The sequence below is a fragment of the Colossoma macropomum genome, unplaced genomic scaffold, assembly GCF_904425465.1.
Source record: "Colossoma macropomum unplaced genomic scaffold, Colossoma_macropomum, whole genome shotgun sequence".
Classification (NCBI taxonomy): Eukaryota; Metazoa; Chordata; class Actinopteri; order Characiformes; family Serrasalmidae; genus Colossoma; species Colossoma macropomum.
The window spans coordinates 6,304,263-6,320,582 of NW_023494795.1; the positions used below are offsets into that span (position 1 = coordinate 6,304,263).

Genomic DNA, 16,320 nt, shown 5'->3' on the forward strand with positions numbered 1-16,320 from the left:
TGTAGAACCATATACAACACATTCGCCATCAATCTGAAGAACCATTTCACCATGCAAAGAACCATTTAAGGATGCAAATAGTTCTTTAAATGTTCATGGTTCTATATAGAACCATAGTCTTTACTAAAGAACCCTTAAACAACCACTTTTTTTTTAACTTGTGTTTATAGCACCAAAAAGGGTAACAAGCTTGACATCGTAACAGCGGAACCCTTTTTGTTGCTATATAGAACCACAGACAACACATTCACCATGGAAAGAACCATTTGTTAAGTTTGTCACCCTTTTTGGTGCAATACACACACGTAAAAATGTGGTTCTTTAAGGGTTCTTTCGTAAAGACTATGGTTCTATATAGAACCATGAACATTCGAAAGAACCATTTGCATGCTTAAATGATTATTTGCATGGTGAAATGCTTCTAATGATTGATCAGGAATGTGTTGTAAAGGGTTCTATATAGCAACAAAAAAGGGTTCCACTGTTGTTAAGTTGTCAAGCCTTTACTTCTGTAATCCGTCTGTAACAGTGACTAAATCATCAGTAGTTACAGGGTTGTTGCATATGGTATTCATGTGTAACTACACAGTTATTAGAGACACTTATTATAAAGTGGGACCATATTTGTTACGTGTGTGTATAGCACCAAAATGGGTCGCCGCCTCATTCGCTCAACGTACGACATTGTTCTTCTGTTCTCTCCCTCCATTTTTACTGGCTGGGTTAGGTTTTAGACTGTGCAGCATGGTAGCTCTGCTGAGTTAGCGTAATGCCTTTGGGTCTCTGGCACGAAGACTGCGTGTTTTTTCTTTTTTTGCTTTGTTTTTTTCCCCCTCTCTCTTTTTGGAAGCGTTGTTAAACTGGCCTAACCAGGCAGCAGGACGCTCCCAGGCGGTTCAGCCTGTGCTGGACGGCCTAATTGGCTCTCTCTCGCTCGTGCGCCATTGTCTGCATTAAGCTGTTTACGAGCAGCGGTGGAGTTGGATAAAGCTCTGTGCTGGAACCATCCAAACGAATGCAGGAGCTATGGAGTCAACTTGGAGCCCTGCCTGAGTTGCAAGAGATTTCTTCTGATTAGATCTCTGGCCTGCAAAACCCAGCAATCCAGGCACTCATGAAAGATTTTGGGGATGATTGTGTAGACCGTCCTGGTGTTGACCTTACCACTTTGATTTAATGGGCTTTATGAAAAATTGGAAGTACATTCACATCACATTAAATTGATTTAACCAGGAATGTAACCCAGTTTTTGGTGGTTGCACTGAGTAACTGGTCAATATGTTTTTATTTAAAGAAGCATCCTGGCCTAAAATGAGCAATTTATTGGTTTATTTGTCATGGTTTTGTTCTGTGGTGCAGCACTGCTGCTCTTAGCTGTTCACACAGCAGGTAAAAGTGGCCCAAATCCGATCCATTTCTTCATATGTGTGAACAGATAAACACACTGAATCTAATTTTCAATTCTGATTTGAGACGCTTTCATATGTGGTACTGAAATCCGATACGTATCCGATCTGCAGCAGTGCAACTCTGAACAGCCAGATTGGAATTCATGCGGCTTTTACGTCAATCCAACTCAACATTCGGCATAAATTTGCGCTGTGGAGACCTCAAACATTTAGGCTGATGTTTCTGAACCAAAATAAGAAGGCACATATCGCAAACACTCCGTGTTCGACAAGATTTAGAAAAAAATGTCCGAATGCGGCCGTAGAAGAACGAGGCTGCAGCGTCAAAGAACAGTTAAAAGTCTGAAAGCAAAGTTTAAAGAATCTGAGGACGCGAACCAAAGAAGTGGCCGCGCCCTTTTTACGGCAAACGCATTCTGGGTGACGAGCCCAGCTGTCAGTCAGTGAAGCTTCATGGTGGCTCCTGTGATGCTGGGGAAGATGAAGCTGATCCTCCGGGAGCGACTGGCGTTTGTTGGCGGTCGTGATTGTTTACCTCTGGATGAGCCGTGAAGCAGCGTGACGCTCTGTTCTTTTGCTCATGTGGGTCAGTTTAGGAGCTGATCTGTTCAGACTGACGTCTGATACAGATCACATTTTAAAAGATAATGTGAACACCCAAACAAAAAAAATCAGATTTGGTGAGAAAATCAGATTTGAGCCACTTTTACCTGCTGTGTGAACGAAGCCTTAGTCTCATCACTTTGACACAATTAACAATTTTCGGATCCTGGGTTTTCGTCCATCGGTGTTGTTCTCAATACGCCACATGCTTTACCCAAATGCATCACCCAAATGAGTCCTCCCCAAAGCGATGAAGAAAAAGCGATGTACCACGCATGTAGAGGCTAAAGTTGGCGGTATACTTCATACTTCAAAGTAAAATTATGCCTTTTTGCCTCAAACGACTGTGATTGGTCTGTGGTTGCCGCTGTACGGAGCAGGCCTCTAGCAGTGCAGAGTGTGGAAGACGTAGACCAAGTTCTTTTTAAGTACTCCTGCCAGCAAGCAAGAGTACTTTTTCAGCGATTTGATTTAGCATGTGCATGTTTAGCTTGTATTGTCGTTTGAAGTGCCAGCTTTATAAATATACATGTAATATTCAGCTTCCTTCTGCAGTTGCCAACAGCCTCGGAAAGGCTCGCTTCATATATTGACCCCAGTAGGTTTGAAAGTTTTTTCCCACCTTCAAGGCACATCATCAGGAGGGGGGGATTAAATCTCACTTTTGCGACTGCTGTGGCACCACTGCAAAAGACAGGTTGGCATGTTTACAACAGAAGTAGCAATGGATAAATTCTTAATTTTGGCTGGACGTCCCCTTTAACACACAGATTGATTTTTGAGAAGCGAGGCTGAACCTAGACAGAGCATAACGGTCATTTACCCTGAATATGTGCTTATGATGCCTTTTATAGACCTAACATATGGCACAGAAGCAGATATGGGAGCCAGCAAGAGGGCAACAAAGATGACAATGCAAAACATTTTAAGTACAGAAACACTCAACACCCCCTGTTGGATGCTTGTCAAACTGCATTCCTGACCAGAGGATGTGTCCACAGTCCATAGCAAGTGATGTTTTCGTCAGTCCGTCACCTGAGGTGGAGCCCTAAAATACTTTCAAGATACACAACAACAAGATATGTTTATTCCGTGTCTAAACACGGACGCTGGAGCAATGACAGTGTGGTCACTCGCTGTTTTCTTTTGAGGATGCTAGTGAATATATTTTGGTTTGTTGTGCCCTTTATCAGTGCCTTGTGGTCATGCGCTGCTATGCGGATGGCTACAGCTTGGCTAATGCTAGTAATCCCTTTTTGCAGTGGTCACTACACTGTGAGCCATATCTGGAGTATAAACAAGAGGGTGGGGTTATATTCATTTGTTGTATCTATACAGCATCTTTCCCCTCAGGGCATGACCTGCATGGTCGTGCGTCGGATGGGGCTCGGAAGGTACGTGGCGTGGCACTTATTTCCAAATCCTGTGCATGTTTGTGTGACTAAGTTTAGCAGAGTTTAATGCGCGACACAGAGTCACATGCGTGGTGTTGTTGATCTGACACCAGAGATGCCGGCAGACTGAGATTTGGAGTTTTTAAAATAAATGCTGTTGCCAGGAGGACACAGGACCTTTCACACAGCCCCTGCTTCGCTAATCCGCACAGTTCTTGATGACAAGGCCTGCTCACGGTTGTTTATCATTGCTGGAGGACGCATGCAAGCAGGCTCAATAGTAGCGTATATAAAAACCAGACGAACCACACCCTGAAGGCAGCTCTGAGTTTTATATGAACGCACTTTGTTGTCAGGTAGCCTGAATCGAGCTATTGTGAGCTCCCAGCCCTTCTTCTCCCCTGAATTGGCTGGTTAAAGAATACGCGAACAAAAGAGCGATCTGTTTGACGCAGATGAGCAGGTGTTTGCGGTTTCCCACTGGGATGAGAAGTTCCTTGAAGTACTGATGTCAGATGTCAGTGAAACATGTAGGTTGATCTCTTCAATACCTGAGCTTAACCACCGATGTGTGCATTCTCACATTGTGGAATGTCACAACCGTTTCACCTTAAGACACTGGCCCGCTAAAGCGGGACCTGGGTTTGTGGAAATTCAGCTAAGACCCCCCCTCAGCTCAGGTCACCCTGAGTGTCTTATTACTCATGGTCTGGCTACATTGTTTTCCCTAATATGGGAAAAAGCTAGAGTGAGTGAGCGAGCACCTGGAACAGAAAGGAGAGAGAGTTTGAGAGTGAGTTTGGACAGTTATGCATGGTTTTTTCCTCAGTTCTGCTTAGGAAATGGTTGAAGGGAAACTCTGGCCAAAATGAAATATTTTAACCCTTCCTATCTGCTGTAAATATGCCTAATCGTACCTCCTACAGCAGTGCTGCAGTAGCTCCTAGAGAGATTTTCCAGTTGATGATGTATCTTGAAGGTGAAAGGAACTTTAAAGAAGTGCATCTGGTTTATGGCGGCCTTACACCAAACGACTTGTCGAGCGATTTCACTGTCGCAGACGAATTTCCAGTGTCGGAATAAAATCATGAGAGTCTTATTAGAGTTGTGTCGCACTCGCGTCATCTCGGTCGTTTAGTGTGAGGCGGTCAGGGCGGCCGTCTTAAGTCAGTCTTTTTCTCGTCTTGACGCTGCGACAAAATCAACCGTGTTTAATATTATCGGAAGTTTTAAGTCTTAGAGAGAGAGAGAGAGAGAGAGAGAGAGAGAGAGAGAGAGAGAGAGCATGTGTGAGAGCCACTTTAAAACAAAAATCATCTTGACTTAAAAATGTAAACTGGCTGTTTTAATATTTCAGGTTCACTGAGTGTAACAGTGATGTAAGACAGTGTGCAGATGACTTTAAGAACAGCATTACTGAAGTTTTTTTGCTTTTTTTGCATTCTGTTACACTCGTTTCTTATTTTATTTGTTTTTTATGGTCATCCAATCAACGATGCTGAATCGCTGCATGTTGTGTTGATGTGTAAATCTTTATTGTAAATAAAAAAGTAACCACATTTTACAGGTTATTTTTAAAAAATACTGGTTGATGATCTGCCAGAATATACAGTTCTGTATATTCCCATCTGTATCACTATATAGTGGAAGGAACAGCGTTTATCTGCTTATGAATTCCCACCAGCTGCATGATGGGAAGTAAACTCAAAACTGTAGTTACAGCTTTCCAAATAGTGACCCTGCAAGATCCCCAGTCTTTAGTCTCTGACTAAAAACTGTGAAATTGTCTTTAGATGAGAGGGGGTGTCTTATAGCCCCCCACCATCTTGGTTACCTGGTTAATGCAGAGGGAAATCATAGGGTTAATGTTACTGCCAGGATTCTGAATATCCTATTGCAGCCAAAGGAGGGCAACAATCTAGGTTTGCAAGGTTAGCTGCCTGGCTGTCTAGATACGTTACCTCGGTTTTTGTCTCTTTTAAAATTCTTCTCTTTGGTGTCCATTTTGTACTGAATAAATATAGAATTGCTGTTTATTTAGCAAATTTGTTTTCTGACCAAGATAAGAGTTACACTTGATGATACACTTGATAATTTGGATGCATTTATTAGACTACAGATTAATGGTTAGGGCAGCAGTCAGGATTAGTTGGCACCACAGGGTTGGTTGATGTTCTTGCATCACACATGCTGAGCATTGTAGTGAAAGAACACTGATCAACGAAAACATGAAAACAATGTATAAAATTGTGGATTCTGTCAAATTGATGAGGCTAAAGAGTATAATGCGCTACAGAAAACCACACGACACAACAAATAATACAGTAAACACTAGTTTTAGGCTCAAATGCCCCTTTAAGGAGCTGTTGAATGATGCTTACTCAGCAGGCTTTAAAGCCCACAGCTGAAGATCAACACCTTACTGAGATTCTTATTTTTAGGACCTGGTCACTGGCTTGCATATAGCCTTCTGCCTCAACCACAGCTACACAAGCCGTCATGTGTCAGGAGTTAGATTGATGTGCCTTCTTTTGAGGTATAAATACTCTGTTGTGATGACCTGTCGACAGAGAGAATAAGGGTCAAATGTGTGGGACGGCATGACCTCATCTGCGCCGAGACACATAGACCATCACCGTGGCCTACCGTGTCGCTTCAGAGCCCTGCTGTGTCTAGAAGTCTAAGTGAAGGTCGTTCTCACATTTTACGAGATCTGGAGACAGGTGTTTGTCCAGTTTCCCTTCGTAAGGGACCTTTCGAAGTTAAGAAGTACCGTCCCTTCAAGAAGAGGTTGATGGGTGGTCACTTAGAGACCCCCAGCATTCCTGAGCCAAAAAGAGTGTGTTTTTTCTGGCTTGGGGTGCTTAATCTGGCTTCATAAAGAGGGGGTGTAGGTGGGTATAGGGTACCCTGCGTCTGGCATGTGTTTGTTTCTGGACCACCACATGATCTCGATTGCAGCAACAGACCATTTTGAGAAAGTGATGAGGGGAAGTGACGTCACTGGGTAAACTCTTTATTGATGAGATCATGCTCCTCGGACCCACAGTGTCTCATCGCTGGGTGTTCCTCGGTTCTTCCCCTGTGTCGAAACAGCTGAGTGAAGTTTAGTGCAGCCTGGTCTCCCACTGAGCTGGAGGTGGTCTTGTTTTTGAAGGGACTGAGCTTAATTATAGTGGTCTTCGGTTCTGACCGAGGTGGTCTGCTGTGAAGCTACACATTTTCTACCTTGCTTCTATTAGAAGGACAGGAGGCAGGAAGTTTTCAGGGAGAGGACCACAGCTGAGGCAGCTGCCCCATCATGCCTGCCCCCCGAGTGAGCCGCTTCCAGCAGCAAAAGATCAGCCATGCCAAGATCATCTTGAGGAGTGAGTGTGGGACGGGGGCTGAGAGGAGAAAGTTAGCCCTCTTTTGCTTAATAAGACCTTCTTAACATAATTTCCGAACTCTTTTATAATCTTATAGCAGAATTAAGTGAAAGTCTGTGTGGCATCCTAAACACATGCTTAGTTGATGGATGTTTTTCAGATCTGACTAAGTACTACAGTTCAATCTGTGTGGTGTTTTACCAAACTAACTTTGAGCTCTGAGACGCTGAACGCTGAGACACTTTCCTCCCCTTTCTTTCTGTTTTCTCCTCGTCTCCCTGTCGCTTTGTCTCCGTCTCTGTCTCTCGTCTTCGGTCGATGTTTGTTTGATTTAACTGTGTGCTGAGTCAGACATTCTGCTCTTCAGAGCATGGACGCTCTCTCGCAGAATCTTGCTTATGCCATGCATTTTAGGCCCTATTCCGTTTTCCAAATTCTCGACTTTCCATGGCCAGAAAAAGTAAACTCTACACTTTTCTGACCATTTTTCTTCTGGTTCAGCAACTTTTATTGTTGAATTTGCTGTAGCACTGCTTTGTGGAATGCTGTTTTACTGTGTAGTGGTCTAGGGCTGAACAATTTGGGGGAAAATGTAGAACTTTTTCTGACCAATATTGTGACGAAATTGAGGTTATTTTCTACAAATTAAGGCCTAAGGTTGTTTTTTGGCCATGAAGATTAGCGCATTGTTGTTGTTGTAACAGACCTTTACAAGAGGAGGAATGAACACCCTTTACTTTTAATAGTGGTTGGTATAATGTAGTGGGTATCACCTCTGCCTTCTATGCTGTAGACTGGGGTTCAAACCCCCACCTGGTTAAGAACCCTACACTACACCAATAAGAGTCCTTGGGCAAGACTCCTAACGCTACCTTCACCTACCTGTGTAAAAATCATCAAGATTGCAAGTCACTCTGGATAAAAGTGTCTGCCAAATGCCCCATAAATGCAAATGTTTTAATGGAAGTTAATTGAACATGATTTTATGCAAAGTCATTTTGGTTCTTTTGGTCGATTTGTCGTTAATTTTGGCACCTGGTATTTTTAAACAATGCTAAGAAATGAAAAAGAACAAAAATGGAAATACAACTTTTTTTTTTTTTTTCTATTTCTGGCTTCAGAATTGAACGCTGAACACCAGGCTGTCATGTTGTTCACAGAACGTGGGTGTTTGGTCTGATTAATCTGTAAGCAGTTCCCAAGCTCTGTGTTAGTAGGTTAAATTTCCCCATAAAACTCCAGACAACGTTGTTGACAATGTAGGCTATAATAAAAATTCCAGCTCTTGCAATTTGAAAATCAAATCATGGTTTTGATATGAGAATATTTGGTCTTTCAGCCCTGCTATGCGCACTATAATGAGCATAGCTTATGTAAAGTATAGCCATATGCAGATTGCTGCTGCTAGGCTGGGCTGTGTTCAGAAATTTGAGAGTAAGAGTGGTTATTTTCTGTTCTCTGCAGACAGCCTGCCATGGGGCACCTTTGACCCACAAAATGAAATGTTTTCTTTTCTTGGGGGCGGTTTTCAGCAGCACTGTTCCTAAGCAGAGCTTCTTTTATTAGGTGACTTTGCATCAGCACCCCTTCTCCCCTCCCGTTTACCCTCCCCGGAGCTGTGGCAGGATCAGGTGGTGCCTTATTTAACATCAGTGTCCAGACCCAGAGAAACCACAATGGCACCTTATGCCCACAGCAGTTGACCCCGCGGCAGGGTTTTGTTGACTTGTCCTGAACGGTCATGGTCTCTCAGGTGGGGATGGATGAAATGAGCTGTTGTTGTTCAGGGCAGTAATTAGAACCTTACCAGCTTTTTCGGTAGAGGATGACATCAGTGCTGATGCTTGCCAGACTCAATGTCTCCCCCCTGTAGCCCAGAAAAAGACCCGAGTTATGTGCGGTATTGGGGTGTAGAATGTGTATCCTATGGTTCTGTCTCTGTCACAGGAGATTCTCTAGACGCCTACGCTGCGAGACGTCTCTGAAGGCAGACAGTCAGTCTCCATGTACATAGCAGCATCCATCATTCATGTTCATGTGACAAACATGCAAATATCTGTTGGTACGTTGAGACAGAGGTTTGTCCAAATAAAAATAGTAGCACAGAATATAAGAAGGTTCAGTCTGGATTTTTACCCCCACTTTGTTTGATACTGTGTGTAATTGCAATGCTGTTCGGAAGGAAGATAAAGGTGACCAGGAATGATAAATGATTAAAAACTTAGACTGATATGGGTGATATTTATTGAGCTACACTCACAGAAGTAGTGTCTCTCAGTGTGGCATGGAGTTGTAGAGGTTCCTAATGGTGTCCTGCGATAATCCGTCCCATGCAGCTTTAACATTCTCACGCAGTTCCTGCAGATTTCGCGGTGGGGTGGAGTGCTGATAGCGTGTCCAGTAGCATCTCACACATTTTCAGTTGGGGATAGGTCTGGCGATGCGGCTGGCCATGGCTTGATATCTGTGTCTTCGAGGCGAGCTCTCGAGACGGCAACAGTGTGACGAGCTTTTTCCTGTTGGAATAGCGCACCGGAGTGCGCGTTCAGAAAAGGTAGGGCCATTGCTGGAGCTCATTAACGTAACGTTGGGCTGTCGAAGTGTCTGTAATGAAGACCAAAAGGTGATCATGACACCAGGCCTTCTGGACATGACACGTGACAAACCGTTCATCTTGGCGCTGACCACAGTGCCTCCACACACGGACCCGTTGGATGTCTCCACCAAGACAAAAGCGTCACTCCATGACGGTCTGGCACGACACCATTGCAGTCTTTGGTGATGTTGACGTGGTGTTAAGGGCAGCTGTCGTCTACATACATGTAGTCCTGCGTCGTACAGCCTTGTGCCAGTGCTAGGCACTAACAGGATGACTCGTGGAGGGCATAACTGCTCGCTGAATGTCCACAATCGTGGCTGTTTGGTCACTCCGCGCATGTTGGTTCTCCCTCTCCGTGGTTCGTGTAGGTCTCCCAGATCCTGTGTGTGTGTGTAGGTGAATGCATATGTGTGTAAATGTTTATTTATATATGTGTGTTTATCCGTGGCAGTAGTAGGCGATATGGCTAATGATGCTGAAGATGTCACACAGCAGGCAGAATCAGGGTTCAACACCTATGGGATTGATTTTGAGGAACAAGAGCCCCTTTAGACCCCCTTACTCTTCTCAACCGGTCATTGAATTACAACTAAAAAAGTGCAAGATGGAGAGCAAGCTGTGTAATGGTCATTTTAAAATCTGTTTATATTTATGCAGCTAATGTTGGAGAACTCAGGCTTTCATCTTATGACCGGTAGATCACGGACGTGTCATGTCCGGTATTTGAACACTCTGCATTAACGTTATATCCATAACCTATACGTTCGCTGTGGGGACACCGCGGGGAAGTGTCTCGTGTGCCTTACTGTGTGCCATGCTGGTAAAATACAGCACTGTGAGCTTTGTTAGGTGGAGGTAGCTAACGTAACCCTAGCTAACGTCTCATTTTATTCCCACAGTTAAGTTGGACTACAAACTATCAAGGTCTCGTAAATGAAGTTAATCAGCTGTAGTAGGATTCTGCAACAGGTGGCTAACGCAAGTGGGAGGCAGCGTCTAGCTATGGTACAAACAAAGGTGTAATAAACCTTTATAACAGCAACAGCTACATTTAGAAAAGTGTAAATAACCTACTTGCTGGGAGTTTTGGTTGGAAATCAGAGCAGCAGGACAGCAGTCACTTTATAAGAGGAACGAGAGTAGCTGACGTATACATACCACTGACTCCGATTGGTACCTTGGCAGATCTGACGTCACCTGCACCAAATTTAGTCCCGTCCAACTCAAACCGAACAGAAGAAAACAGCAGAAAAAAGTCATTTAAAAAATCTCTCAATAGAAAAGTCCAAAGCATCGTTTCTCTGTCAGTACATAGAAAAAAGAACACAAAAACCATAGATAACATAGATAATAGTTAGAAGATGATGATGAAAATGGGTAGACAGGGGCTTTATATTTATTTTATTTTGTTTTGGAAATAATTTCATACATAGGCATCGACTTTATTTATAATTGCCCTTGATTTTGTTTGCATTTAAATTTAGATGGAAATGTCTTTTGTGTATTTAGACTGTATGTCAAAGTAAGATGACGCCCTTCTAAATAGTGAGTTCAGCTGCTTTAAGGTGCACCTGTTGCTTAGACAGATGTTCTTTGCAGATTGTTTTTGGGCGACTGAAATATTGGGAATCACACACTAAACTTTTCAGCTGCTGCTGAACCAAACAGAACTCGCCGAACTCTCACAAACTCTCGCGTTCTCCCGTTACCGTTAGACCCGAATAAACAAACGTGGAGCTGCTGCTGCTGTTTTCTCTGCCGTTTGCGCTGATACAGTAAAGAAGCAGCAGGTAAACGTGTTTAAGTGAGGATCATGGATGGTTTCAAACGTACATAAACTCAATTGTGCCTCAAACACAGCTCATTAAAAGGCTTCGCTCCACACGTGAGAGACTTTTCGCCATTTTTTTTTTTGTTTACTTGCTGTATTTTCTTCTTCTTTTAATTTTTACCCGATTTTTCTCCCCAATTTAGTCGTCTCCAATTCCACCCGCTAGTTAGGACTCCCCCAATCACACGATGCTATCAACGCTAGGAGGGTAAAGGCTAACACAGGCTTCCTCCGAGACCTGTGAAGCGCCACCGTTTCTTTTCGAACTGCCGCTCACGTAACGTCACTGGACAGCCAAACGCGCTCGGAGGAAAGCGCCAACCGCCAGATCTGTTACGTCAACTAACAGACGCCTGCGCTGACTAGCATCGCGCTGAGTGATGGGGGGAGAAGGAGGGGCCATCCCACCCACCCAGAGAGAGCGAGGCCAATTGTGCTCTCTAGGACTCCCGGCTACGGACGGCTCTAGCATCACCAGGGATCGAACTCGCGATCTCCTGATCATAGGGCCAACGCTTAGATGGTTGCCCCACTCGGGAGCCCCGTATTTTCTTCTTTAACACTCTGTTTTCATTGGCTGTTGGAAGAGTCTGAGTGTAAAATGGTCAACAACTCAAAGTTGGGTTGAAAAAAATAAGACGTTTGATGAACTCCAGCTGGTCTGAAACGCGGGTTTGCGCCCCTCACACACGACTCGATTGTCCCTCCAACTGTCGACTCTGACTGACCCAAAAATCTGCAGACTAGAGCCGACCGGCACAGACTCGGCCAGACCGAGAATCGGGGCTAAAATCAGGGTGAAAGTCGTGTAGTGTAACCCCCACTTAAGCAGGTGTGGACAAGTAGTGTATCTCAGCATGAATAAAGAAATCAATTAATCAGTATAGAGTATAAAACACAGCCAGTGAGATCCGACCTCAGCCTGTCCATGTAATCGCCTTGAAATTTCACTCTCCATTAACATCCCAGTCACCGCATTCACAGTGGAATGAATCGGAAGGCAAGCCTGCAAGTTTTGAGCGCTAAAATGTGAGATTCATACGAGCAATTCGGGACTCATTTGCATGTAGTACTTGCTGTGTGACAGCCTAAGGGTGTGGTAATGAGATGGTGAGCCAGAAGGTGTTACTGTCTCCCTGATTTGTTGTGTAACACTTGGGAGAATTAACACTCTCTCCGTGGTTGTCATAAATCAGTCTGTAGCCGCCCACCGTTCGAGTCTCGGAAGCAAGTTTTAGATCAGAGACTCCGTTAGCACTGATGCTAGACAATTCACTATCAGGTCATACGAGGCTTAGCTTATTTTCTTTCCTCTGATGTCAACTTATGACTTTTGACTGGTTATACACTCTCAGAAACAAAGGTGCTAAACTGTCACTGGAGCAGGACCCCTCTTGTCACTGGGGTGGTTCCCGTCAAGGGTCCATCTCAGTACCTTTAGTCAGGGAACATAACTGAACCATAATCCACTGAAATGATATGTTCTAAGCTGTACTGACTCCACACACCCCGTCTCGTCTCCAGGCTTTTATTTTACTGTTCTGTTTTAGCCTTCAGCTCCAGTGACAGCTGGGATAGGCTCCAGCACCCCACCGTGATCCAGAAGGATAAGCGGTTTAGATGGTGTGTGTGTGTGTGTGTGTGTGTTCTGTTTTGAAAACATTAGATTATGAAAATGTACAAATATGAACTTTTTACCTGGAAAAACTTATTAAGGTTCATAGTCGGACCTTAAAACCACTGTTGTCCCTTTGAGGGAACGTTTACATTGTTAGTACCTTGATGAACGAAGAATGTACCTGAACAGAACCTTTATTTCTAACAGTACATACCAAAAAGAGTCATAGTTCATTTTTAGATGACCGTTTTCCAGCCTCTGATAATCCCAGGCTATTTTTTCTTACTGTGTACTTATGACTGATATTTCGCTGTTGTCAGAACAAAACCTCCAAAATAAAACTTTACAGGAGAAGGAAAAAACCTACTTTACTTTTAATGTAAGTCAATGGAACCAGACTTTTTTCCAAGTAATTTTGGGCTGCTTTTTTTGGTCCATTCATCATGAAATTTACACACAGTGTAAAGGACAACAAGCACTTTAGATTATGTCACAAACTGAAAAATGGAGATACAAGGTTTTTTCCGACGGCAGGGATATGTAAGTGACATCTGCTCTGATTGGCTGCGCTTCATTGTTCCTCATTCAAAAAGCAGATCAAGCTGAAACACACCTTATAACTTCAGTGTGAAGGCTACTAGGCTGATATATGTAACTGAGTTGTTTTTTTGTGACCTCACAACAAATAATTCAGAATGGGGTGATTTTACAGCTTAGTTTACATATATAAACTGTAGGGACAGCAGAGTAAACGGTATGTTTTGAGTGTTTACAAACTCTTATTGCAAAAAGGCAAGAAAAGGTCGGTTTTCCATGATTGGGGCCCTTTAAAATATCTTTATTTCTGCCTCAGAAAAGTGTCAGAACTTTTACAACCATTGACGCAGTATTGTTAAAGATCTGCCCTTTTAAGGATTATATTTTTAGATTTTTTTGTCTCCATTTGTACAAAATGTCATGTCATGTAACGTACTACAGTCTGGAAACGTTAAATAATGGATCTTTTCAGTTTGACAGAAGCTTCCTTGCGACAGCTTTTTGGAGGTCGAGAAGGAGAGCTCTTTCAGAGGGAATATGAGGACGTCTTGCCTCCCAAAATCACTGTTATTGCCTTTCCTGGACTTGTAATTGGCCACTTTTGAACAAAATGTGCACAAAATAACACCCTGTCTGTTTATTCCCATCACCACTTGTGAGTGAGGTCCTCCTGATGGGTGAAGAAAGTTGATTTAAGTTCACTTTATCCTTTCACTTCATCTTTGTCCCCCACAGACACAAACCCAGGCTGTGGTTAAGTTGCTTGATTTCAAGTCCATCTGTGGAGTTTTCAGCTGCTCTTTTGTGCACGCAGAACTGCGCCAGTTGACCCTGGACTGTTTTTGGCTGGAGGAGTTCGACGGCCCCATGGGGGAAAGTCTCATTTCGCCGAAAACGATTGATTCGATATTTCTCTTCCTGGATCTGTAGTGATGTAATCCACTGAAACTATTGCGCTTCATTGATTAGGACACCATTTGCTAAAAAATCGATCATTCATGCTGACACAATCTGGCAGTATTAAACATAACCGTCTGTAAATCTGTTATAAACATGCTTACTCGCATCCTGCAGCGGTGAGGTTTCTACCTTTAAAGACTGATGAATCCCTCTTTTCAAAAACTACAGCTTTTTTAGGGGGTGGAATGTTTTGGAATGTTTTTTTTGTCAGCTGGTGAATAGGTTACATTAATGCTATGAAGCCAAATATTTTATTACAGCCTTATAACTGTAGCAGCTGTCTTAGTCATCATCACAGTGGAGAGAATGGATTACTCTAATGAAAGGAATGAGGAGAACAAGCTAAAAGTTAGCAAGGTAGCTCTCTGCCTATCTAGATACCTTCTTGAGTTTGGTTTTTTTGTCTAAACCCCATGGCCTGTGGGCCAAGTCAGGCCCGCGACACAGTCGTATTCAGCCCATGAAATTATTTTAATTTCTCATTATTATTATTATTATTATTAGCCTGTTTCACCCTGAGATGCGCCACAGTCCCTATCATGCACTGCAACAGTGTGCGTTCTGACCATATATATACATACCTAGAGGCTGTGTTATCTATATGGGGGCGATACGTCTGCGCGTCCGCCATGTTGGAGAGGTCAAGATCCACTTTTGAACAAATTCACTTGTATTGAGAGACGATGAGTCTCAGGATTAAATCAGCCACAACTTCCTTATTACTCAACCGATTTTCACCAAATCTGTTTTGTTATAATTCTCAGACAGTGATTAATCTAGGCTGCATGGATCTGCTCTCGGTAGCTTTTATTACTTTAATAACTGATCGTGCTAATTAGCCGTCCACACCAGCAGGAAAGTATTCAGTCTGCACCATAAATGGTGCATCAGTCACTTTCTGGTGCCTGAAGCTGCACCATTTAAGGTGAAACAGGAAAATTCAAGTAAGAAGCTGGCAAATAAGAATCTGACTTCAGGTTAGTGTGAGAAGGTTCTGAAGTTAATCTATTATGAATATCTACACAGATTAAGGAATTATAACTTACCGCTACGAAGCTTTAACCATCACTGTAAATAAATAACTACTACATCAAGTTAAGACCCCCTGAATAGACTATTAAATGAAATAAGCTTCATATAAAACCAGAGGAAAAACAATCACATCAACAGGTTCTCTGTGCTTCACCAACCACACGACCATATCTACATAAACATCACACAGACATGAGTGTGGATCACTGCGTTCCCTCCGTTATATAATCCTATCCCACTTTCTGAGTGTAATATTCTTGGAATAGTGTAATTTTGGACAGTTTCTTTCTTAAACGCTTTGTAATGGTACTGAATACGGTCCAGCAGCGATGTTCACCACCCCATAATGGCGTCACCATTGACGTGAATGGCTGGGCCCAACGCGGCGTCTAGGTATTTATATCTATGCTTCTGACCCCCAGAAAAAGAAGAGATGTTACAGAAAAAGAAGAGATGTTACAGAAAAAGAAGAGATGTCTGGTGTCTAGTTCAATCAAAGCTATGTAAAACAATTCATTTTTATTTAGAATTATTTTTGAATAAGTTTTCAGTGCCTGTTTTGCTGTTGTAGTTTTGGCATATTTAGAATAAACAATGGTCCGTTTGGGTCACAGCAAAATGTTAAGTAAAAAGCGAAATAAACACAGCCGGCTCACAGATTTGCTGAGATTATTTTAATATGGCCCTTTTAGTGTTTGAGTTTGACACCCCTGGTCTAAACTGTACATGAACTCATTTTTATCATCCATTTTGTGCTGAATAAAGATAAAATCACTGTTTTCTTTAACATTTCGTTCAATAGCTGATGTTAAAGTTTCTCTAATTCTAGCTTGCTTGTATTTATTAGCCTACAGATCAGTCCTTGCAGTCAGGATTGGTTGACACCGTAGGGAATTCCACTGGTTGGTTGATGTAATTGCATATTGCATGCTGGGTATCGTTGTGAAAGAACTTCTAATAAATGAAAAT

The 16,320-nt window shown here is 42.9% G+C and overlaps 1 protein-coding gene across 9 annotated transcripts in view; it reads left to right on the forward strand.

Annotated features, from left to right (window-relative positions):
- enah (ENAH actin regulator) overlaps positions 1-16,320 on the forward strand; it is a 169,843-nt gene that overhangs the window by 100,846 nt on the left and 52,677 nt on the right. The window contains exon 1 of one of the 9 annotated variants that reach the window (XM_036581292.1): positions 5,971-6,774. The exons of the other annotated variants lie outside the window; for them this stretch is intronic. Within the exon in view, the coding sequence (XP_036437185.1) occupies positions 6,708-6,774 (67 nt within the window). The 5' untranslated portion in view covers positions 5,971-6,707. Of the gene's footprint in view, positions 1-5,970; positions 6,775-16,320 lie in introns of those variants that run through there. 9 annotated transcript variants of the gene reach the window in all.